The 26,182-nt window shown below is 35.6% G+C and overlaps 1 protein-coding gene across 1 annotated transcript in view; it reads left to right on the forward strand.

Moving 5' to 3' along the window:
- The window catches only part of NOX4 (NADPH oxidase 4), a 194,444-nt gene that overhangs the window by 64,201 nt on the left and 104,061 nt on the right, over nt 1-26,182 (forward strand). Inside the window, exons 10-12 of the mRNA XM_025893954.2 lie at nt 14,661-14,877; nt 17,094-17,258; nt 17,584-17,646. Of these exons, the coding sequence (XP_025749739.1) occupies nt 14,661-14,877; nt 17,094-17,258; nt 17,584-17,646 (445 nt within the window). The remainder of the gene's footprint in view (nt 1-14,660; nt 14,878-17,093; nt 17,259-17,583; nt 17,647-26,182) is intronic.

Below are 26,182 nucleotides of genomic sequence, written 5' to 3' on the forward strand. Positions count from 1 at the left end.
ATACAATGGAATATTACTCAGCCATCAGAAAGGATGGATACCCAACTTTTACATCAACATGGATGGGACTGGAAGAAATTTTGCTAAGTGAAATAAGCCAAGCAGAGAAAGTCAATTATCATATGGTTTCACGTATTTGTGGAACATAAGGAATAGCATGGAGGACATTAGGAGAAGGAAGGGGAAAATGAAGGGGGGAAATCAGAGGGGGAGATAAACCATGAGAGACTATGGACTCTGAGAAACTGAGGGCTTTAGAGGGGAGGGAGGTTGGGGAATAGGTTAGCCCGGTGATGGGTATTAAGGAGGGCACGTACTGCATGGAGCACTGGGTGTTATATGAAAACAATGAATTGTGGATCACTACATCAAAAACTAATAATGTAATGTATTGTGATTAACATAACATAATAAAAAAAAACAACTAATAATGTATGGTGATTAACATAACATAATAAAATAAAATAAAATTAAAAAAAAATATTTTTTTAGGGGCACCTGGGTGGCTCAGTCGTTAAGTGTCTGCCTTCAGCTCAGGTCATGATCCCCGGGTCCTGGGTTCAAGACCTGCATTGGGCTCCCTGCTCTGCGAAAGCCTGCTTCTCCCTCTCCCTCTCCCACTCCCCCTGCTTGTGTTCCCTCTCTCGCTGTGTCTCTCTCTGTCAAATAAAGAAAATCTTAAAAAAAAAAGATTTTTTTAAAGGTTAATATTTTGTTTTATCTAGGATTATGGTCTCTCTCATCTATCTGTAACAGATGAGAGAAAAATGCAATCATTTGTTAGTATAATTAATTATGCATTCTTTTGCCTTTATGTTGTACTAAGTTAAAACTAAAAATATCTGTTTCTTTGTAATTCAAAATAGAGTCAGTTTTTTAAAAAATGTTCAGGAGTTTAAACAGATTTCTTAAGTTTAAAGAGGCTTATAATGAGAGTTCTTCATTTTTTGGACATAAAAGAAGTTATATTTAAAGTTTGATTTTACTTTAGTAAAACAAGGGTCATAAACAGAAAGGGACTTTAATTTATGCAAAGAAATAACAAAAAGCATCTTCAGAGTGAATTATATGTAATCAATTTCTTATACTAAGTTAATTGTTACAAACTATTAGTAAAAAACAACTATTCTAATACTGAAATCAGTGTCATACAACAAATATATAATTCAATAAGCATTCTATAGTACACATTTTTATAAAATTAAATTTTTATTGAAGTATATTTGATAAAATTATATATATTGTATATTGCAAAGTAATATATTTTAAGTATACACTGTGATGATATACATATGTGTTGTGAAATGATTATCCCAACCAAGTGAATTACACATCCAACACTTTACAATTGCTTTTTTTTCCTGGTGGGAACACTTAAGGTCTACTCTCTTAGGAAATCTCAACTATGGTATTATTAACTATAGTCATCATGCTGTACGTTAGATCCTCAGAACTTTTCCATCTTATAACTAAATGTTTGTAACCCTGTGAAGTTAAATTTTGAATGAAGCCATATAGATTATGCTTCTGGTGTGGGAAAACTTAACTGGTGGTAAATCTTACAGCTTTTCAAAATGGAACATTTCTCAAAAAAATTTTTTTATTGTTAAAGGATCTAAGTAAATCTAGTGAAATTATTATCATTTGTGCCAATGTTGAGAACTTAGACATTCTTTGCTTTATGAAATATATTGGTAATTTTATTCTTTAGCTTTTGGTTATTTGAGTAAATAAAGTGCAGTTATTAAAAACAGGTTTCTTGGATTTATACTGAGATTTCTATTAAAGAGTGTGCTTTAGGTAGGGACAGGAAATCAGTATTTTCTGGGCATTTACTCTTTCCATCAGTATGCTAAATACTATAATGAGGTATAGTAGAACAATATAATATATGGTCTTTAGTCTTCCAGCATTGGTAATTAGTTTGGAATTAAAATGTCAATTGAAAGAGCTAGAGAGAATTTTAGACTGCATATTTTCCAGGTATAAACATATTTTATTTTCAGGAATTCTGGTAGTTCAGAATTGAAGAATCAATGTAGGCTAGAAATTTTTTGAAAATTTTAGGCTTCAAGGATGAAATGATTAGAGATTGCTGACTGGTTTCTCTGCCAAAAGCCGACTTTTGCAATAGGAGGAGCAGTTGCTTCCAATGATTTTCGAAGGTCAATTTTGTTTTCATGGAATCTCAAATTTTGAAAGAACCTTAAAGGATATCTCAAGTAAGATGCCTTGAGTCTCCCATACCAACTAAATATCTAATTCTGAAAAGACAATTCTGCCTTTGGGAAGCTCTAATTTTCACAAAGTTCTTTCACTTTTGAACCAGAATGTATTTTACTTTAATTTAATCCAGTGACTTCAATGTCTGTGACTCTGTAGGCCATGGAAATTGAGCCCCTCTCCTTCAAATTCTGCTCATCTGTTCCTTGATCTATGATTATTTCAAGTCTCATCATTATTCTAAACTTTAAAAATATTTATATTAATAGTTAATATTCATTGAGTACTTATCTTGTACCTTACTAATGTTTGATCACATTAAATCCTCCTAACAACCCTGGTAAAATCTGCTGCTGTTGTTGTTGTTATTATTATTATTATTCTCATTGTCCAGGTGACAGAGCAATGGCAGTGGCAGGTGAAGTAACTTGTTAAAAGTCATGGGTAGTTAGTAGAAGAGTTTGGGTTTGAACCCAGGGATCAGATTCCTGAGCTCACATTCCACACCACTAACAGGCCGGCTGCTGTTTGGTATGCTTCCCTTGTATCCCTTTTAAAGCTGGAAACCACACTAACTGCAGTGCTCTGGGTATGTGATATGATGTTGGCAACATGGAAAGTTCATCTTTTTTGCTCCAAATATTGCAGCCATTATTTAGGACCTGGTTGTCTTGTTTCACGATTAACCGTGCCCTTAGCTTAACCTAATTTTCATACTTGTTAACCGTGTTTTAGATTTTTAAAATTATTTATAAGCAAATCTATTGCATGACACCCTAAAAAACACATTTCATATACACTCAATTCACATGTTTCTTTTCAGTGGTCAGGTGTATCTTTAAAATATGCTAATTTTCCTTTCCAAGAGGTCAAAAAAGCACAGCAATTAAGAGGTACATCATTAATAGCTGTATGTATGACCTTGCCAGATAATTTGTCCTTTCTTTTTCTTAACTATTAGATGAGATTAATAAAATCACTTACATCATAGGGTTGTCTCATATTTAAATAAATGAATACAGCAATGTAGACATAATATAGGTATATTCAAGTGTTAGCAGGAAAAAAATTATACTTGTGCCAGTACCTAATAGTTGTATTAGGCAGAAACTCTACATTGAACTGTTTGAATAATCTTTTTTTTTTTTAATAAAGACACAGCACTTTTGAAGAGCCCAGATTTTCCTATCTACAAAGTAATTTGATGAAAGTATAATGAAAACTACTTAGCAGATCAAAAGAATATTCCTTGAAAGGGCAACAATTTTTATAACATTGTTAGGTCTCAAAAATTCAATTGATTTTAACAGTAAAGGTTTACTTTGGGACTTACAAGACAAGCCTCCTCCCGAGGGATTTTTTTTTCTTTTAATTTTTAATACACCTTTCTAGGAGTTTGCTATTTGCCTGCTATATTAAAGATATTTCAATTCAGAAGACATTTGAGGGAAAAGAAAAGCCAAAACTGTTTCCTCTTTTCAGACATGAATGTAACTGGACATTTCTTTATTTTCATTTGAAAAACTCATCAGGAGGATATATATACTGCCATTCTCACTTACTGATAAAAAGGATATTGGAGGGAAAAGCAATTATGAATGTCACAGGGCCTCAGCTGAGAGACTAATCCTGCTCCTCTGACAGGCATGTGGAGGGAATGCATTGTCAATGAGATTTGGCACCCTGGCCTCTTAGGCTTACCATAGTCAACACCCACTGGCTCTAGCCTGGAGTGTTAGGGGGGTAATGATTGTATTTTACTTTTTTATTTACATAAGAGAGGACAATTCTGAAAAAGAGAAGGGGGAAGGGCTTCCTCAAACGCATGTATGGCAAGGAGAGCCAATTAATTGTGTAAATAATATTGTTGTGCTAGCTCTGCTGGACTTCTCAGATCTTATTTTATTATATAAACTAATATATATTATTTATATATTACATGGTACATTATTCTTTCAAACAGAGCTCTTTGCCATTTGGGAATACTTGCTGGCAAGAGTTCATTGTAGAGCATGATTTATATTCTGTTTGAATCCTTTTTTGTAGGGGGATTTAAAAGGAATGTGTTTCTATGTGCATGTCTCTAAAATAATTATTTCTTTCAACAGGGGGAACACAGTGGGCAGCCTTTGTCAACAATGACATTAGTGAACCAGAGGCACTGTCGGCTTCATAGGAGTTTGGGCTCAAGAAGTTAACCAGGGTTAGACAAATATGTATGAAATTAGGCTTACTGTACTGGCTTATCCTCCCTCCACTATGCCCTTAGGAGGAGGAAATTTAAGAACATTCTATTGGGGGATAGAGGTATCTATGCAATTTGAATAAGTGCTGAAAGTCACCAATTCCCATGCGGTGCCTGGGTGGCTCAGTTGTTAAGTGTCTGCCTTCGGCTCAGGTCATGATTCCAGGGTCCTGGGATCGAGCCCCACCTCGGCTCCCTGCTCAGCGGAAAGCCTGTTTTTCCCTCTCCCACTCCCCCTGCTTTGTGTTCCCTCTCTCACTGTGTCTCTCTCTCTGTCAAATAAATAAAATCTTTGAAAAAAAAAAAAAGAAAAAAGAAAGTCACCAATTCCCAAATATCTTCCCTTTTAGAAGCCACTTGCACTGAGGGCTTCTTTCACCCACCCTGGCCTGTGTGATCTTCCCACTAGTCAGAGGCATTTGCGCCTAAAATGTCAGTGGGAACTTGGTAAAGCCCAGGGAAAGGAAGGCCCAGAGGTGTGAGGTTAAGCCAATTCTATTCTAGCACTGGGGAAGAACAGTTTATTTCCCTACACCTTCTTTTCCATGTTCCTTTCCTTGCCTCTAGATTTGAACTGGCTATATAATGTATTGTTCAAACCAGACACTTCTGAGAATGAAATGGGATGCTGTTAATAGTTAAGCAGTGACTTGTGGGTGAACCAGGACATATGGTGATTCTAATTCTACCTATTTCTAAGTGTTAGGGGAAAGTTCTAGGGAGACTGAATCACAAAAGGAAACCTTACCTCAAATAGGGCCTCTACGCAGGTATTTGGGAGCCTAGAACATTCAAATAATAAACACAGTAGATTTGTGTAACTTTGTCCTACTTTACAGATCATAATTGAATGTCCTCTACCATGTTAGGTAGAAGGTTGAGGATTTGCATGTTCATTGTCATGGCTAAATCTTTTTTTTTTAATATTATGTTCCTGGCTAAATCTTTTGATACTACTCATTACTTTTTACAGTAACCTGTTCTGAACAGTTTCTAGATGATTAATTTCTGATTGGTTTGCATAATTATTCTAAGTTTGATGCCCTTTGTTTCTACCTCAAAATCCTACTTCTCTTTCAATAGAGTAGGAGTTCTCTACTTGGATTCATAATCTCTACGAATCATTGAATGGTTGCAGGGGATTCATGAATTACTGAAAACAACCCCCCCCATGCACAATGTGTGTGTGTGCAAATATATATACACGTATATATTTATATTTAATACATTACACACTCACACACACATACACACACCCTAGCTTTCATTAGATTCCCAAGGCTGAATATCGCCCAAAGGAAGTTAAAAATAACTGAGCTAAATGAAGCTTCTTAAAGCTAGAGTTTTACTAGAGAGCCATAATATTACATTTATACATTTTATATCTCCACTTCAGTTTTATCCAGAGTTCAAAACAATATTGTGGGGAAAATATGAAACACTGGGACAATTTTCTTCTCACATGAAGGTTCTGTAAGGAGAACTTACCTAATAAATATGGTTTTGGGCCTGTCACTCACATTATCATTTTAGAGGATAATAATGATACTCATCATAATAATTTCCAAGGTTTATGTAATAATTCAGTGTGTGACAGGTACTGTTTTTAGCACTAATTTATGCACACACACACACACACATATATATATATATATATATATATATACATATATACCCCCCCACATGCACACAGTTTTGTTTTGTTTTTAATCTCATAGCACTATGAGGTAAGTACTATTATTATCCCCATTTTACAAATGGGAAAATGAGGCACAGAAGGTTAAATTAAATGACTATTTAAAGCCACCTAGTTAGGGCCTGATAGGACTGGGGATTGACCCACAGTCTGACTCCAGAATCTATGCATTTAATTTCTAATCTTTTCTTGAATTAATGAATAATTTTTTTCATGGTTTGGAAGGTACCTGGCTTATGAATGAAATATATCCATGTCATGTAAAAATCTGGAATAACTGTCCAATTTATCTATAAAAGTTGGTGAGTGGATATGTGTGTATTTTTTATGTTTTGAGTAAGAAATTCAATTTCGTTACAAGTTACATAGATTTCAAGGTTTTGAAGATGAAATTTAGTTCTCCGAGAAGACAGTAAGAAAATGAAAATTTTTTTGTATTCCTTTATAAATATTTCTTACAATGTTCAACCTTGTTATGGCACATAATAAATATAACTGTATAATAATTCTGATAATAAAATTATATCTATGTGTTACTTTAATGTCCAAAATTCTTCCAGGTAGCTTGAAAATAACAATGAGAAAAGCTAGGTTCTAGACTAGAGCTAATAAAAATACAGTGGAAGAGATAGTCTTACCAGTATTCTTATTACACTGTCTTTGTAGCTCCTCATTCAGTGGACAGGTGGTCCACTGTGTCTTTGTAGCTCCTCATTCAGTGGACAGGTGGTCCACATCTTCTAAAATCTGTTACCAAGCCTCGGAGTGGTGCCTGTCATTGCTAACAACATAGATTAAGGAGAATGCGAATTGCACAGAAAAAAATAACCTACATGTATACTCCTTGAAAATATCCAGGGAGAAGATAGAAATTCCCATAAATTCCCATGAGTTCCAGTATGAAAGACAAAAGGCAATACAGCAGTGATATATCCTAGGTAAATTATAGTGTTTTTGAGGGTAAGAATGTTTCTTCCCTATCTTTATCAATGGAATCCCTGTCACAAGTCACCAATGAGTGTGTGCTGGATTAAGTGGAATTGTATTAATTGGCTTTTAGCCAGGAATTTGTTGTCCTTCTAGGCCCTTCCATATTTCCCCAATTATCAAAGCATTGCAGGTAACAATAAAAATAATCTGTGTTTTTGTTTCAATGTAATTGGATTCCCATTTTGGGACTGTCACTTATGTTCAGTGTTCTCTGGATAATAAGTTCTTATGGTAACTAGTATATCAATTTCTGTGACAGAGGAATTAGCTTTTAAGTCTTGACTATTTTGGTCGTCTTGTAGATTGGCACATTTTTTGTTGGAGATTTTTGTGTAATTCTGTGGTTAAAACTCTTTAGGTTACAGAAGAAAATAATTTCATTTCTTTGTTTTCTTTCACTTTTTGGCTTTTGAATTTTTTATCCTCATATATAGAGTGAATACAGTTCCTGAAGAATTAAGTCTTTCTTATCTGGAATTCAAATCTCTGTCACATACTATTTACATATTTCCCATATGTTAATAACATAATGTTCTATACAGCTATGGTCTTTAAGATGTGTTTTTTCCCCCACTCCTAATTTCCTATTCATAGGATTGATTTTCATTTTTTGTGTAAAATGATTTTTCTGTATAACAATTCTGGACTAAGGTCTTATGATTTATTTACTTTTGCTGCTATTTTATCCTGGAAGCAGGTGGGGGTAGGTATTGAGGTCATGTGGCATCTTCTCCCTTAAGGATTCCATATGTATGGGTAGATTGATATAGTATATACAGAGCATTTTCATGTACATAAATTCACTTGTGTTGGAAGCTACTTTTGTTCCCAATTTTTTAATCTAAATTGTGAGTTTATTTTTTCCCCACTCTGGGGATAGGAATAGTGAGTTTCAGACCAAATACTTTCTCACATAATTTTAATCTCACTTTTCCTCTTGGATCTTATTCATAGTAGCAAGTGGTCCTGGCTGGAGGTGAAGGTAACAAAGTTGGGAGGAAAGAGAAGGAACAAGGACACCATTTAGGAAGTATTTTTAGTACATTAGTGTTTTTCTGAAATGTGAAATCATTCTTTTATTTCTACTACCATTTTAGTGAGATCTGAAAGCATAGGATATACTAAGAAATATCGGATGCTTACACATTTTTTTTCTTCCCAAGAGATCAAAGTCCTTTGCTTTATATACTTGTGGAGTAGGGAGGCACATGGACTATCTCATTTATCCAGCTGAGGAAAGTTCATAAAATGACCTATTTAACTTTACACACTTAGGGAATGTTCCGGTCTTGATCCTGTGTTCTTAGGCTCCAAGGTTTAGTTTTGCCAGCTACATAGTTTCTGTGGCTGGCTACTTAATTTGCAGGGCTCACTGCAAAATGAAAATATGAGGCCTTTGATAAAAAATTACTAAGCATTTCAAGATGGTGACAACCAAGTGTTGGACCAATCATAGGGCCTTCCTAAGAGCATGGTTTCATGATACTGCAAAGCTCACAGACTCATGATGTTGGCCCAGTCTGTGTTGCCCAGTCTTGAACGTTGGACAACACCATCTTAGGAGCTAGACACAATATGTGCCCCAGTCAAGCTGAGGGATGTGAGTTCATTCAGGTATCAGTAGCAAGCGCCTAGGAAAGAATGAAGAGGCAAGGACCTGTCTAGACCAGACAAAGTGGGGGTGGGAGTGAAAGCTTTGATCTGACATGTGCTCAGATGCTTAGAGTTTCCTTGATGTATACTGGATCCTTAGCTTAGGAAAGCATGCCACTTCCAACATGCTGCTAACAAATAGGTGGATAACATGACTTGCTTGATAACTTGTCTGCTTAGATTAGAATTGGGTGAGGGTCAGGGCAGAGCTGAGATCTCAGAATGAACTTAGAAATACTCAAGGGTGAAGAAGGAATGTAAGTTGCAGACTGATTTAATTGTATTTCTTACAAAGGTGAATGTGCATACATGGTTTACTTTACTAAATACCATTTCCTAACATCTAGACATCTTTTTTGAGGTTGGATTATGAGTTCAAACCCCCTTCTGTGTTTGTTAAAGCCAGATGACTCCTCAATCATGTGTTTCAACAGCAGCCCAAACAAAAAGTTGTAGGTATACTTCCAGTCATTCATGAAGTCATTCAATGAATATATATTGAATGCCTGCTATAGATTATAGGCCCTGTTCTAGGCACCAGCAATATAGCTGAGGAACAGGACGAATCCTTGACCTTAAGTAGTGTGCATTCTAGTGGATTCCACAGAAGTCAGTGAATTCCAGTGGGTTTTTAAATAATGAATTTGGGTGTGCTTTCTTAAGCTCTTTTTTTGTATTGAAGCAAAGTAAAAAGAACAGTCAGAAACAGGTTGTTCTATTTTTTTCTGTAAAGAAACATTTTGTGTTATAGAATACTAGGAAAAAAGTAGGTTCCTCAGGGGACAAGGATTTTTTTTCTCTACTTTAAAAAAGGATTAAAATCACAAACATAAAGGTTACATAAGTGACACTGCATTTGTTAGATACTTTTTAACATTCAATTAAAGTAAGAATGATTTTGTGATTCTCCTACCTGCAGGCATGGCATTCTGTAATATTTAATTTTTGCCATAAAATATTTTTATTATTTCTGTGTTGTAACCTAGTGGGATTTATCCTGTGTACTATATTATTTTCTATAACTTTGTCATTAAAAAATGGTTGTATAACTATAATGTCTCTTGAAGAAAAAAGGAAAAAAAGAAAGAAACCTATTTTTTGAGACTGTTGAGTTTTGAAAGCACATCTTGAAATCCTTATGAGTACCAAAACAATAGCATCCACAACCATTTATTTTGATACACCATAAAATCCTTGATTTCTCATGATAGAAGAACACTAAACATTCCAAAGATATTTCAAAATCTCTCCTTTGGAACATAATACAACTAAAAAAATGAGTAATAAGCAAACCCATTCCTACATTGTCTGTGTGCTTTCTTCCCCTACCCCTGTTATATCACTGTCTTAACTTGGCAAGACTTTGTTTACCATTCATGGACATCGTTTTCCTTTCCAGTTATTTATCATTTATTTATGAAAGATACAACAGTAGGTACAAGAATGTTTTCTTTATTTTAACTTCTATGCCCTTGCTATATGCAAAAAAAATATGTGATTATTTGCTTTGAAAATCAATTCACCAGAAATGCCCTAAAGGTCTACCATGTGCCAGAAACTTGCTAGAAGGCTGACAGGGTTTGGCAGTGAGTATTGATATATGGGACATGTTTGCGCTCAGCCAGGTGTCTGCTTGAGATTCTCTACATCTTCCCTGCCCCTCCCCCCCAAATAAATCTTGAAAAGAAAAATACCTTTTAATTTGAGAGCTGTATGTTATTTTAAGCTACTCTCAAGCTAAATGGCATAGGTTGCCTGTCTTAAAACTCCATTAAAATATTCTTTTTTTGGTCTCATTTTGTAATTGTTGCCATCAAAGAAACTTGGATGAGAGAGAAAAGATCTATAGACAGACAATGATAACAAATAAAAAATATCACTCATTAAAGAAAAACAAAAACAAGCACAGAATCTCAGTTAGATTTGGCTAGATAAGGTGGCAAAGATGCTGATGGGTTCACATGGAAGGACACTGGCAGATTTTGAACTCTGTGTTGAAAGGATAAGTATTGGGCATACCAGTAAGGTGCTTCATGCCTTACTGCCTGTTTCTATAAACTTTATAACAAATTTGTGTGGTAAAGATCAGTGGCCCCATCTTAGAATGAGTGAGAACATTCAAAGCTGTTATCTGCCCAAGACCACACTGTCAGCCAGTGGCCAGGTCAGAGACCAAAGTACAGAGACCTTCCCCCATACTAGGCCTTCCCCTACCACTCTGTTCTTCCTATGGACAATATCCTGAAATTAAAGACCAAAGTATGCATTGAACAAAAATGTACAGCTCTATCTGGTTATAGATTTAGAAAAGGAGGAAGTATACTTCTAACCAAATCAATAATTTTACGATATTTTTCAAGTCCAGTTAAATGCAATAACTTACTTTTTCACTATACTATAAAAAATAGTTCTCATTCCTTTCGTACTAGTACAGAATTTCTTGGAACTTTTAGAATATGCATTCTTAGAATATAGTATTTCTTTAAACATTATATTTGGTGCCCATTAAAATAATTTCATTCTGAAGAATTTTTAATAGAAATGTAGCCTAGGTATTATGGATATATTTGGATTGATAGGTAAATATCAGATATCATCTCTTTATTCCATTTACTGTGAGCACATTTGTTAAAATTAAGTTATATCTTATGTATGATTTTTATTGTTTTATGATTGTTTTAAATCCCTAGTATCTAATTTATTTCAGCAGACATAATATACATGTGTTTCTTAAGAGTTTAATGCACTCTTTCCAAATGCAACAGAGCTTTCAGGAACATGCAGCTCTGTGTTTATATGCCGGACAATGCTGATCTTCCTTGTTGCCCACATCACTGAGATATACTAGGCACCCCTAAAAGGGATTTTAGAATATTACATACCCCTTGAAATACCAAGAACAGCAATGCTTTGTTTGAGCTGGCCTGAAGATTTGTACTGCATAGTAACAACGTTTGTTTGTCATTCTAAGGATCATTAGAACATGCGGTCCTGCCCACCTGTACACTTAAGACTTAGGAGGAGTAAATAACATTCCTTTGCCTGATGTTAAGCAACCCCCTTCCAACACACACACACACACGCACTATCTGACTTTATTTCCACGCTTTTATTTTAAACCTCTTTCCTTGATGTTAACTTCTTTAATCAACTGATTTGCTTTATATGATATAGGTTTTTGGAATGAGGAAGATGAGGTTTCTGAATCCTGTGCTTAGACAACAATTTAGTTACTCTCTTACCTAAACAAAGCCTTAAATCTCTCATCTGTGTAATGGGAGTCAAAACACTTACCCTGTATGATTATTTTGTTTTCAAGTTTAAGTGAGAAATAGATGTTTAAAAATTCCTGACATCCTTTCTTAAATATTAATTTTCCTCTCCTTACCTTTTTCATAGGTATGTTGTAAGCATCCAGTGAACTAACACGAGGTATAGTGACAGGTGAAGAGCATAGAATTTGAGTCAGAACTGGGTTCAAATCTTGGCTCTGCCACTTATCAGCTGTGTGACCCTGGGGTGCTATTTAATTTATTAAAATTGTTTCTTAATTTGTAAAATGGGATCAATAATTCCTATTTCAATCAGTTGTTGTGCGTATAACATGAAATGTATATAAATTGCTCTGTTTGGGGCCTGATGTCTACCACACATTGCTAAGGTCTTATTAAAATACTATAGCCCAATTATCTGTGGTCTGACTTCCATTCAGCTTCTCTGAAGATGTCTTCTCAACTAGATTTTAAGTATTTGAAGTTCAGGGACCAGATTTGACTCCTTATCGTACTTTGTAGAATCACCTAGAATAGTGCCAAGTGCATTATGCCAAATCTTGTTCAATTTCAGGCCAGTAGAATAAATGCCTGAGATTTTTGGCCTACCCACCTGTCAGTCTTGGGATGGTCAGTAGGAGCAACAGATTTGGGTAAATCTTTACTTATAATGGGAGGTGAATCAAATTCATAAGTTTTCCAAGTATAATACCACAGTGATTGTATTATATGACTAGAATTCTATGAAGGGTTCTGTACTTGGCTTACATTTCTATAATAATCACTAATTTATTCTGTACCTAGGCCATATCTACTGCATTGCTTTAAAAAATGGGTGTGTGGGTTGCCATTGATGTTATATAATACAGCCTGGTACTTAGTGTATACAGTATACTATAACATATACTGTGTGCTCTCTAATGTCTCTCTAATGAGCACATAGTAATGTTATACTATATAATCTCATTATGATTAGTTATAAGGAAGAAAGTAATATAGAAAGAAGAGAGAGGGGCACCTGGGTGGCTCAGTTGGTTAAGCATCTGCTTTTGGCTTGGGTCATGATCCTGGGATTCTGGGGTCGAGCCCCTCGTTGGGCTCCCTGCTCAGTGGGGAGTCTGCTTCTCCCTCGTCATCTGCCCTCCCACCCTGCTTGTGTGCTCTCTCAAATAACTAAATAAAATATTTTTATAAAGGGGAGAAAAGGAATGAACATAACCAAAAAGAGAATGATCAGGTTGAGTAGATGGTAAATTCCAGCAAAGACTGCCTTGGCCACTGCTTTTCTAATTTTCATATATTGGGCCTCTTTAGTCTTATTATTCATGTTATAAGTTTTGTTGTTGCAAAATACCATATTTGTAAAATCATTTATAAAATCATCTTAGGTGTGATGTACTTAAAATATACATTTTTGTAACACACTAAGGTTAATTATTTGGTAACTTGAAGAGTCATTTAAAGTACATTCTTGGGGCACCTGGGTGGCTGTCGTTAAGCATCTGCCTTCAGCTCAGGTCATGATCCCAGGGTCCTGGGATCAAGCCCCCAATCAGGGAGCCTGCTTCTCCCTCTCCCACTCCCCCTGCTTGTGTTCCCTCTCTCACTGTCTCTCTCTGTCAAATAAATAAATAAAATCTTTAAAAAATAAAATAAAATAAAATAAAAATACATTCTTAGCTAACTAGGAAAAATAATTTTGGGTGCCAAAATTTTAATATCTTTAAAATAAAAAAACACACTGTCAAATTCCCAATGCTTTTCAAAATCTTAATATTTTCTTCAAGATTTGCTTATGCAGTGTGGATCTTTTTTGATGTTCTGCATAATCTGTCACTTGATGCACTATCCCAGTGAAGTAGATCTTACTTATCTTTTTATTAATAACAACACAAAACACAGAAAGTTGAATGGTGATCTTAGAAGGTCACAAAATATGAAACAGTCAGAATGGTATTTTAGGGTTGTAGGCTTTCCTGTCTGATCAATTATCTTAGAGTCTTTTATGCAGTCTTGGTTATGGAGAAATTGAAAACTAAACATGTGTAGGGTCTAATTGCTGTATATTAATTATTTTCAGACCAAAGGAGTTGCAAGCTTCCAGTTCCTGTTACTATGTTTGTTAAAAATATCTCTGTAAATCAGCAAGGCCTATTTTATCCAGTCTTAGCCAAATCAAATATGATCCCTATACTTTCCCATTTATGTTTGAAAATATAGCAAAAGTACTCATTATTATAGTATTTATTGAAGTGAAAACTGGTATATGATTATATGCATGCCTAATAGAGTTGAAATAAAGGCTGTGAAATGCAAGAATAATTGGAAAGATTGATATGTTCTTCCCTACCATTTATTTGTAGCATTTGTTTAGGGCTAATGCTCTTGGTTTAGTCCCATAGTAAAGAATTCATTAAAAGTTTTAGGATTTCTCTATTGCTCCTAAGTGAGATATATGAAAAGCACTTTTCAGATAAATGCTATGGAAAGTTAATAAGAAAAAGAGGCTGTTTTCTTACACCATGTCCTCTGATTTCAGTTTCATTTTCATCTTCCTTTTTTTCCCTTACTTTAATTTCAGAGGGCTGCTGAAGTATCAAGCTAATTTAGATACCCACCCTCCTGGCTGCATCAATCCTAATGGAACCCACTACCAGCATGTTTACTTACCAGACCATGGCTCGGAACATTTTCATGAATCTTTCCCTGGAGGACCTTCAAAACCAGATGAACTTACCCAAAACAGATCCGTGAACATTTGTATGGAAGAGCCTAGGTTTCAAGCTAATTTTCCACAGGTCAGATTAATTTTATATCTTTGATGGTCTCCTCAAGTCCGTATCTCCATAATTATTGACCAGCATTGCATTTAAATATGTTTTTGGAGGTTTATAAAGCAATTGTAGAACATTTCAGGATGTTTCAGCAGCAAGATAGCACCTATTTTTCCATTAGAGGCAGCTGTCAGGTCAAAGAGAAAGACCTATGATATTATAGAATATGGAAAATTCTGCTCAACTGACCATGTAATCTTTGCATACTGTGGCACTGGTGCTTGCCTAAAGAGAAGTGACAAAGACATTTTCCCTATCCACTGAGAAAAGTAGGTTGAATAATAAAAGCAATAGTGAAAGAACTATTACTAATTGTAATTATTATTATGGTATAGTATATTATTGTGGTATGATATTATGTATGCATAAATGATAAATTATAAAATCAATTTATTGAATGCTTGGTATCATCTGCTAGGTACTGTGCTAAAATGTACTGTATGCATAATTTCTTTTAATATTCACAATAGCCCTTTGAAGCAATTACTATCTTCCTTGGTTTTCTGATGAAGAAATTGTGACTTAAATACATAAAAGACCTTGAGCAAACTCTACAACCTAATACAGGCAGAAGTAGAGTCCAAAACCAGGTCTTTGACTAAAATACTTGCTCTTGGAAAAGTTCTTACCCAAATACCCAGCAAGTAGTTCCATAAGAGCCCTAATCTTCCCATGTGGGTATGGGAGCTGTCCATGTGGGAATTAACACTCTTTGCCTATGGGACAGTGAGGCCAAATGTCTCTTTTCAGAAGAGAAGAAAGAAGAGTCAAAAAGTAGAGTGAATTTGTAGATGACTTCGGAATGAGCATGTTAGTCTTGTGTTTATTTTTAATAATAATCCTCTAGGTTTCTCATAGACTGCCATTTGCAGAGTTTTCTTGGCTTCACACAATGTTAGCTGTTAGGCAGGGAAGGTATTGTGAGTCCCGTTTTAATTATGTGGAACTTGATGCTCAAAGGATAAGTGACTGTCTCAAAGTTGCAAGCCTGCTGCATTGCAGGGCTCGCCTACTGCTCACACAGCATGCAACTAAATATCAGGAAGAGGCATGATCTGTCTGCATGGAAGGAAGAAGGTCTGAAATAGCTATGTAAATAAGGTTTAAAAAAGTAACCATTAAAATAAGTTTGGGTCGGCGGCCTCCCAGTGATGGGGGAAATATGGCGTGCAGTTCTAGGAAAAGGGTTGGCCACACAGGCAGGACAGGCTTCTGTATTTCTGAGCTTATGCAGTGGGTTATCCTGGGATCAGAGCTATCCATCCAACACACATGCAAAATCGTTACACTTTCCAAATTCTATAAATACTTTCTGTTCATATTACTTTTATTATGTAAAAGTAAGTTGTAAGCAACATGCTTAGTATACTCTATATTTTAAAATACGTTCATATACACATTTTATATTGTATATACATTATGTATGTGTACATTATGCATATATTATATGCATTAAAAATACCCAGGGTTGAGTAAAAGGCATAGCATAAGAAAAACAATGATATTGTAATACTGATGTAATGGGACAGATGGTAGCCATACTTACAGTGAACATAGGATAATGTGTTAACTTGTCAAATCACTAAGTTTTACACCTGAAACTAATATAACATTGTGTGTCAACTACACTGAAGTAAAAAAATAAATAAATAAATAAATAAATAAATAAACGTAAAAAAAAAAAAAACTTACCTGACATTTTGAAGAATTCCAATTACTCCTGAAAAATTAAAACATTTTAATACCTTAAAATAAAAAAAAAGTATTCATACATATATCCAGGATTTTCTTTCTTTTTTTTTAACAAACATTGGACTGGTGCATTTTTTTCTAAAGTTGTCTTCAGATTTATTGAGCATTTAACTTCCTTTCTTCTCTTTTTAGATGAAGTTATTGTATATACATACATTATGTATTTATTCTGTATGCACAGAAGGAAATATGAAAAAAAGTATGCATACCTGTTAATGTGGTACATTACTTCTTTTGTTTTATATTTAGTCTTGTTTGAATAAGTCACAGTGAGCACCTTATTTTTTACAGATTTTTCTTTACATTTTATTATTTAAAATACAGATTACAATACCATTACTGTAATGTATAATAAAAAATTGAGCAGGATATAAAGACTCCTTCAACACAAGTATTTCTTAAAGTATATTTTAAAAATTCTCCATTAGACTTGGCTTTGGATTTCTGGACCTTTGTGCCTGTATTGTGCTGAAAGACTTTACAGGTGTATCCGGAGCAATAAACCAGTAACCATCATCTCAGTCATAAGTCATCCCTCAGATGTCATGGAAATCCGAATGATCAAAGAAAATTTTAAAGCAAGACCTGGCCAGGTGAGTCAGTATTTAGCAACTTTTATTTATGTATGTATTTATTTATTTTAATTTTTTAAGGGAGGGGAGGGGCAGAAGGGGAGGGAGAGAGAGACTTAAGCAGGTTCCATGCTCAGCGCAGAGCTGGACACAGAGCTTGATCTCACAAGCCTGAGATCATGACCTAAGCTGAAATCAAGAGTCAGATGCTTCACTGACTGAGCCACCTAGGTGCCCCAAATTTCCTTTAACTTTATGTAATTTTTAAAAATTAGTATTCGTGCCATCATTAGAATACTTACACTTCTTTCTTGGTCATTTAAAAATTATGTTTGTTGTCTTTTAGTATATTATTCTACATTGTCCCAGTGTGTCTGCATTAGAAAACCATCCATTTACCCTTACAATGGTAAGAAACTTGTTTTTGATTTTTAAAATTTTTTAGAGTGACATGCATCTTTTTCTTTTGTGTGTGTGTATTCTACCTCATTCTAAAAATCATTCAAGGCAATCACAATGTCCTAAATGTTAAAGAAAGCCATTTTTTATACAAAGAAGTATCTGTTCAGACACTTTGTAACTCTTTATTATTTTTGGACACTTTACAATTCAGGAAGCAATATATTTAAAATGTATTAAAGATTGATGATTCAAAATATGGAAAATTTCCTGGATATTTACATTTTTCCTTTTATGAAATATGTGCCAAAATATAATATGTATGGTTTTTTTAGAGAGATTGAATTTAATGACAAAGAGGGTACTTTGAGTTCAGGTGGAAGCATAAGAAAATCCAGGCAGTGTTTAGAAAAGAAAAAGTCCATTGTAATTGGTGCCCAGACTGTGTGTGAGGGAGGGAAAGGAAAATAAAGTTGAAAAAATAAAATGGAATAAATATTGGGTGGGGGAAAGATCTGGCTAAGTAATGGTTTCACCAAATATTTTTAGCCTATCAGACATTGTTTAACATTCTTTTTTGCATTATAAGTATAGCATGAGCGTATTATCAAAAAGTAAACAATTCACTTTTCCTCATTTCCCCCACTTTTCAATCCTTTTTCTTCTCCAGTATTTGGCATATATTCTTCCAGACATTTTCCTCTATACTTAGGCATATATAGATGTTTGACATTCATTTGCTGGATTATTTGTTTTATAATTTGCTCTTTTTACTCATCAATATGTCATTGACAGCTTTCCATGTTACTCTATTTGCATATGCCTCATTCTTTTTTAATGACAGCCTAATATTTCACAGTAGGATAATACTGTAATTTATTTAATATTTCCCATTGATGATGGAGACTTGAGTTTTTTTTTCCAATTTCTAGCAAAAGTAAGATCAGGACCCACATGTTTAAATATATGCTTAAGATATGCAAATAAAATCAAGCAGATGGGGGGACAGAAAAATCACTGGGTGCTTAAGTGCTGAGATGTAGGGGTGGGGCTATACTGGGAATGGCAACAACTTTGTTTTTTTTCGAGATTTATTTATTTATTTGAGAGAGGCCGGGGAGGGGCAGACTCTGCGATGAGCATGGAGCCTAGTGCGGGGCTCGAGCTCACGACCCTGAGATCACAACCGGAGTTGAAACTAAGAGTTGGACGGTTAACTGATGGCACCACCCAGGTGCCCCAAAAATAGCAACCATTTTCAGATTTGATGTGTTAGGTTGAAAACTTGGAACCCTTGGCCTCGTTACTTTATCTTTCTGTGCATTTCTTTCCTCAGAGTAATATTGTGATAAAACAGTATCTACTCCTAGGTATGTTGTGTGTTTAAGTGAACTCCCACAAGTAAAGCATATAGAACAAAGCCTGGAACATGGAAGGTGCGAGGTACATGTAAATATATGCTAGCAATTATTATGATTTTTATTTTCATTGTGAGTTTGCCCCTTGAGAACATGTACTCGTGAAGACAGGCCAAAAAAATCTATATTTAAGGGATAAAAGAAACAAAAAGGAAGTGTCAGGGGGTTAGAGAAAAAACAGACATGATTTGTTCAACAGCATTTCTTTAAAGGAAAAATATATTTTTGCTTTAGTTCATTCAAATTTTGCATTCCGTTTGTAGGTAGCAAACTTATTTATTAATGATTAAAGAAAGGTAGTTTGGCATCTAGTGAAATGATTGACAGCATTCCATTTTATCAAAAAAAATGGCAACACTGGTCTCTTTGGGGAAGAAATTAATTTACTGTTGTTTCTTTGACCTGATAATAGAGGGGTACAGTCCAGACACACTTTCTTCTGGTGCCATGTGAGTGGCTGGCTAGCATGAGAGGGGAAATGTATTGTTATGAGGAATAGTAAAAACCTAGTTGCCCTCGTGGGATTGAAAGCCGGGACCTCAGAGTCCAGCACCTAGCCATCACCAGAGCCAAGTAGGCATGTCATGCCCTTCACTGCTCTAGGATATGCATGCCAATATTGCCCTAGTGCCAGGAGACCTTAGGATCCTTGGTGAGTAAATGTGACAAACAAACCTTCCTGTATGACACTTCAGCTGAATCATGAAGACATTCTCACACAATTGTATCCACTACAGTCCGAAGCACCGTGTTTAGTTCTGGTAGTTTAAGACACGTTTCCATTTCTCTGATTGCATATAGCCCATAAACATGAAGTTGGTAACATTAAAAAGAGGGGAAGAATGGAATAGGGAGAAAGTGTGCAAGTACGTTTGTCTTTATTTAAGTAGTTTAAAGAGTTTGGTCTACTCTTGGGGTCATATCAAATTTACTTCTGAAGTTAATCTTTCTTTGTGTGCGACTTTGTCTTTTTTTTTTCCAGCTTTAGTGAGGTGTAACTGAAAAATGAAAAAATTATAGATATTTAAGGTGTGATACTTGAGACTTTATTTTGAAAAGTTTCTTCACCATAGCATTAAATAGAGAATATGGGATAAGAAAGGAAGGTGGTTGCTGAATGATAAATATAGAGAAGAGAGGTTTGTTTTTTTTTTTACAAAAATATTTCCCAACATACACAAAAGTAGAGATAATGGTATAATGGACCGCTATGTTCTCATCACCCCCCAGCTTCAGTAAAAACAGAGAAGATAGTTACTCTTTAGTATACATTGTTCACTGAAAATGTTTATGCTCCTCAAAACAGAAAATCCAAGAATTTTTCTCTTATGGCACATGCCAAGAAGAGGCTTTTAGATCTACTCTCTTTCGGTTGTCCTAGGATCCTTTCACAGGGCAAAGGAGAAATTCAGAAAAGAGCAGTGTGTAGGACATAAGGGCTCCTGGTGGCCTGACCTGATTCCCAAGCAAGTGATTCGGGCAAGTGCTGTGATAGGCCTGTGGCTGGCTGCAGGCCCAATTGGGAGGGAGAGAGAAGTGGGGAAAGGGGACAGATCAAATGGAAGAGTAACCAGAAGTAGGAGCCAGAGTTAGGAAAAGGAGAACAGTTATATGTGATGTAAAATTCACACAAAGAACATGAACTTGAGAATTCAGCCCCACTCTGTCACTCATGGGTTCTGTGCCTGGGAGGGTATCGCTGGTGGTGGTCAGTATTTGGTAACTACACTATTGTTATTTTTAATAATCTCAGAATGTTTCCTTTTAATTTGGATTTTTGCCTTCACTTCTGCAATTATGTTTTTGTTTTGTTTTGTTTTGTTTTATGAGAAGCAGGGATAGCACATCAACATGGTTTTTCAACCCAAAAATGAAAAATTTGGGGGATATCACAGTAGTCTCAGCTTTTGAAAATCTGTCATGTAGGTGAAAGATTAGATATTTTTCCTTTGGGATCCCAAGGTGTAGAAATAAGACTAATAGTAAAAAGTTTTAGAGAAATATATTTTGATTCAATATGATAAAGACATTTCTAACAATGAGACCAGTCCAGAAACTTAGAAAGCCATCTCCCTGGAATGTTTAGAAGGAGATTTCTGCTAGATCAGGACTTCCCTGCTTTGGCATTATTGACATTTTGGGTCAGATAATTCTTTGATGTGGCATGTTGTCCTGGGCATTATAAGATGTTTATCAACACTGGTAGCCACTACCCACTAGCTGCCAACAGTACCCCTGACTTATGACGATGAGAAATGTCTCCAGACGTTGCCAAATAACCCTTGAAGGGCAGAATTGCCAGCAGTTAACAACCATTATGCTAGATCAGTAGTTGCCCAACACAGCTTACAGTGCCCTTAGGATAGTGCTTACATGGTCCACAATGCTCTTGATGAGAAGGGAGAATTTAGGAGGCACTAGCGAAGGTGAAGGGTTACAGTGCCTAACTTGTGTTCTGGGGACCCTGATCTCACATCAGTGGGAACACCTCTCTTTTAACTAGCCTGCATATGAGGGTTCTGCTTAAGTACTCATGGATATCATCACCTAAAAATAAAAATCTATATCTAGATATAGATTTTTTTTTTTTGCCTACTCAACTAGAATCCTTTTTGGAATTCCATAAAATTTATTTTGGCTACTATGAGTTCCTGAATACTGTCATGTGGTAGAGACCTTTGGAAGAGAATTTGATTCATTTTCAAATTCATAATTATTTTCCATATTTGTAGTCTATAGGTACTCTTTTCCTCATCTTTTTTTGTTGTTGTTTTGTTTTGGCATACTCTTACTTGGAAGGTGAAGCTAGAGAAGAGGAAGTTATAGGAATTAAAGAAAAAGGAAACATTCTTATGGCTGAAGTGGTTTTCAGTTAAAGACTAGATTGCCAGCTCTGTTTTGAGTCTAATCTGTAAGGTCATGGTGGCTACGTTCTTTAGCTCAGAAGAGGAGAGGGGATATACTTATGGCAAAAGTGGCTGGGGGAGAAACACTAAAGGCAAAAGGAAACAATCCATGAGTTTTGTCTGGTCAAAAACAGTAGGTCCTTTTTCACCTTCCATCCCCCATTCCCTGGGCTAACAGTGGAAAATCCCTTGTTCCTAATTTCTGTGCTTATCTGACAAATGCTATGAATATTTCTTAGGAAATAGGTCTTCGTTTTTAAGTTTAGGTTGTGTATTCACATTTGTTCTTATTTTAAATTTTTTTTTTTTTTTTGGTATCTGTATCTCATAGTTTAAATTGTAACAATAGTTGGCTTCCAAAAAAAAAAAATGTTAAGGCAAAGGAAGTTCTTTTCATCAGGCCATCTGTGTACTTGTGTAGGCTTAGGAAATGGTTTGTAGCCTTCCCAGATTTTGGGGGGTTACTGGCTGGCTCACTCCTACTACCCCCCAAGGGAGTTTCTATTTTCATAAGAGGGAAAAGAGGCAAATCTTGCTGCTGCCCAGGAACGAATTTGAGTAAAGCAAACAGTTCTAAGCTAAATTTTACATTGTGCTGTTATGTGAATGTATTGTCTTTTCCTGCCATTTCTTTCTTTTTGTCTACTTCGACTTGGCACTTACATGTAAAATGTATGCTTCTCAAACATTTTCACTGGGTATTTCCCTTAAGGGTTCCTGTGAAATAAAGCAACACAAAGCAATTTCCCATTTCCTGATTCCCTCTAAGAAGTGTGTAAACACTTTATCTTTGTTAAGGATAATAGTCCCTACTAATTAAGTGTCCAAGAAGTTCTTTCATAAACTTTGACAATATTGTAGCTTTAATTTTTATTGTATTCCTATGAGACATGTATTGTTCATCCTGTATGATGCAGAAAATAATGTGCCTGAGATTAAATAACATGTCCAAAGTCACACAGCTGGTTAGTGGCACAGGTGAGATATAAAAACGGACCTGCCTGGCAGAAAGGCACGTTGCTAGCTAGCTGTTCTGTCCTCTCACCTGACTCACCATCCATCGATGTTCAGGGCATTCATATATATATATTTTTTAAAGATTTTATTTATTGAGAGAGAGAGTGTGTATGCACATGTGCACACACAAGCAGAGGAGAGGCAGAGGGAGAGGGAGAGAGACAATCTCAAGCAGTCTCCATACTGGGTCTGATGCAGGGCTCAATCCCAGGACCCTGAGATCATGACCAGAGCTGAAATCAAGAGTCAGACACTTTACCAATTGCGCTGCCAGGTGCCCCAAGGGCATTCCTATTTCTGAAACTCCTCTTGCTTTTGGAAATCCTTGTTGTTGGAGTCAAGCAACAAAAAAAAATTGCCATTTAGGAGAGACATTTACTGAAACTCTAAAAATGTTAGAGAAAAATGCATTTGAAAGTTCTGGATTGTCCATACTACTGAGCCCTTCTCTATTGTGGAGCGTTAAAGGTCAAATTCCCCTGCTAGAAAAAAATCTAATCCTTATTTTCACATACTGTGCCAATGTACAGAAAAATCAAATCTATAAAACATACAATTATAAATTCAGTAGTTTCACTTTCATTTTTAAAAATGGAGATAAAGCTTTTAAGACTAAAAATACAAAAATAAGTACAAAAGATAAGGTACAGAAGCACTGTAGTAGGTCTCACAATTTTAGTCAAAGTACAACTAAGTTTTGAGTACTGATTTAATTAGGAATCCAGAGGTTGGGAGTGTTAATTGCTTTAAGTGCTTCAGTGTTTCTTACACTTGACATTGACTTTCCTACACAAGGAAGACATGCTAATCTGGTGGGTTTTCCCAGGAAGCTGTGACTGTTTTCTGCTAATGCACCTGGATTCTCTCAAGCAGAACCACCAGGCATATGTTCGCTGACAGGACTGATGGGGATCAGAGGCCATTGTGTAGTGTTAGACTGTGGATTTTGGAATCCTACAGCCTGGATTGGAGGCCTAGATCCTGCACTTAGTGCTATGACTATTGACATCTTTAACTTTGGTTCACTTCTTTATTAAATGTGGTTAATAGTGGCACTGGGGTGGCTCAGTTGATTAAGCGACTGCCTTCAACTCAGGTCATGATCCAGGAGTCCCAGGATTGAGTCCCGCATCTCCCTCTGACCCCGCCCCCCATGCTCTCTCTCTCTCTCTCTCTCATTCTCTCTCTCAAGTAAATAAATAAAATATTTAAAAAAAAATTTAAAATGTGGTTAATAATAGTAACTTCTCTATGCAGTTATTCTGCATCTTTTAGATATAATCAAGTGCTAAGCATGGTGCTTGGCATATAAGTTCTCAGTAAGTTTGCAACTATTATGGTTCTTATTTTAGAGAATGGCTGGAGAACCAAGACAGGATTAAACTGAATTGTTTTGTTTTGTTTGCTTCATTCTGCACCATGCAGTAACAGATTGGTTGAGAAATAGTCATTCAGTCATTTGAGGGAACTGAAGATTTGCCTCCTGTGTTTGACTAGCCTGTAGGATGAATGTCTTAGGTTCGGTTTCCTGGGAAACAGACTGAAAGGTAAAGATTTTCATGAGGAAGTTTGTGGGGAGTGTGCTCAGGACAACATTGATAAGGAGTGAGGGACTGAGAACACACCACCGAATTTGAACCGTGGTGAAGTGTCAACAGAGGCCTCCTCAGGTCTGACAAGAGCTCTGCCTAAAATGAAAGTTCAGAGTTGTCCTATGTTGAGGTCAAGAGGTCAAACCTTTGTACACTCCACTGACCAGTCGTTGGAGGTCAGATAGCTCCAGGGAGAGGCACTTAGACAGAGGCATGGAAGCTTCGCTTCTGTGGCTAGCAGTTCCTGGGGAGGGTCTCAGTAATGAGCTCTGCAGGAAACACTTGGAACAGCTGGGAGATTGAGGAATTAGTGTTTTGATCCTGAAAATTGGGGGTTGGGGGAGGAAGATTTGAGCAGTGCACCAGTTTCCACTACAGATGACATTTAAATGTATGTCTTTAACTTATATATTTATATTTGTTTATATATTTATACATATATTAAAAAGTGTGGTAAATATATCTTTTGTGAGAAAATTCTTCTTTTTTAAAACTTGAGTTTAAATATGAGACACATAAAAATATCCTAGCTTATCTAAATTCATTGAACTTTAGAAATGTGTAGTCCAAGGGGATTAAGAGGCACAAACTCCCAGCTATAAAATAAGTAAGTCACAGAGATGAAAAGTATAGCTTAGGGAATATTGTCAATAAGATTGTAATAACTTTGTATGGTGGCACATGGTGATTACACTTATCATGGTGAGCATTTTATAATATATATAATTGTTGAAGAACCATGTTGCATACCTGAAACCCATATAATATTATACATCAACTATACATCATTTATAAAACAACTTGTAGTCCAAACACCAACTTTTTTTTTTTTTTTTTTTTTTTTTTTTGCTTATTGTTCAGGAGAGGGTATATCTAAAGCACAGATTCTTATAAGGGATCAAAGTAACCAAAGTAATACAATTGATGAAAAAGTTAGATCCAGAATTCATGTTTTCAGATTCTTCTCCCTTTTTAGACCTTTATGGGCTTCAGATCTGGATAGAGTTTTACATTTTGTTCTTTAGCTATGTAATGGATCTTTAACGGTGCTTTTCAGCCATACTCTATAATTACCAAAGTTTGGATTTTCTACCAAAACAAATTTTCTATTAGGGTATGCTTTCACCTAATTTAAATATGCAAATCAGAGATGGCTTTTAAAAAGCCCAAACTTAAGAAAGCATGAAAATTACTGCTTCCTATGAGATATAGCATCTCTTAATAATTACCTGAGATGGACGTTAATTCTGTTCATTGATATTCTTCATGGATTCTTGATTAAAGAAATAACATAGACTCTGCTTTTTTGTGGACGTAATTGATTGCAGTTTGCATGAATACCTCTATATCCTTTCATTATTATTTGTATTCAGAAATACACATGTGCTTTCCTGACATCTGTATTCGAAGTTGTGTGATTCATTATTTTTAAGCCAGGATAACCTGATTTCACATATTTTTCCATGAGTCAGAGGCAAGTCTAGCTGTTAGTTTGTTATTGTCTGTGCTTTTTCATAGCAAGCCTGCACTTGCCATCATTTTGCTGCTTTGTATTTTTAATCTCTTAACCAGTTGCTTTGGGAATAGTCTTTCCAGTTTTCAATGAAAACCAG

This window comes from Callorhinus ursinus, unplaced genomic scaffold, assembly GCF_003265705.2.
Source record: "Callorhinus ursinus isolate GAN/ISIS: 27379988/994484 unplaced genomic scaffold, GSC_fseal_2.0 scaffold93, whole genome shotgun sequence".
Lineage (NCBI taxonomy): Eukaryota > Metazoa > Chordata > Mammalia > Carnivora > Otariidae > Callorhinus > Callorhinus ursinus.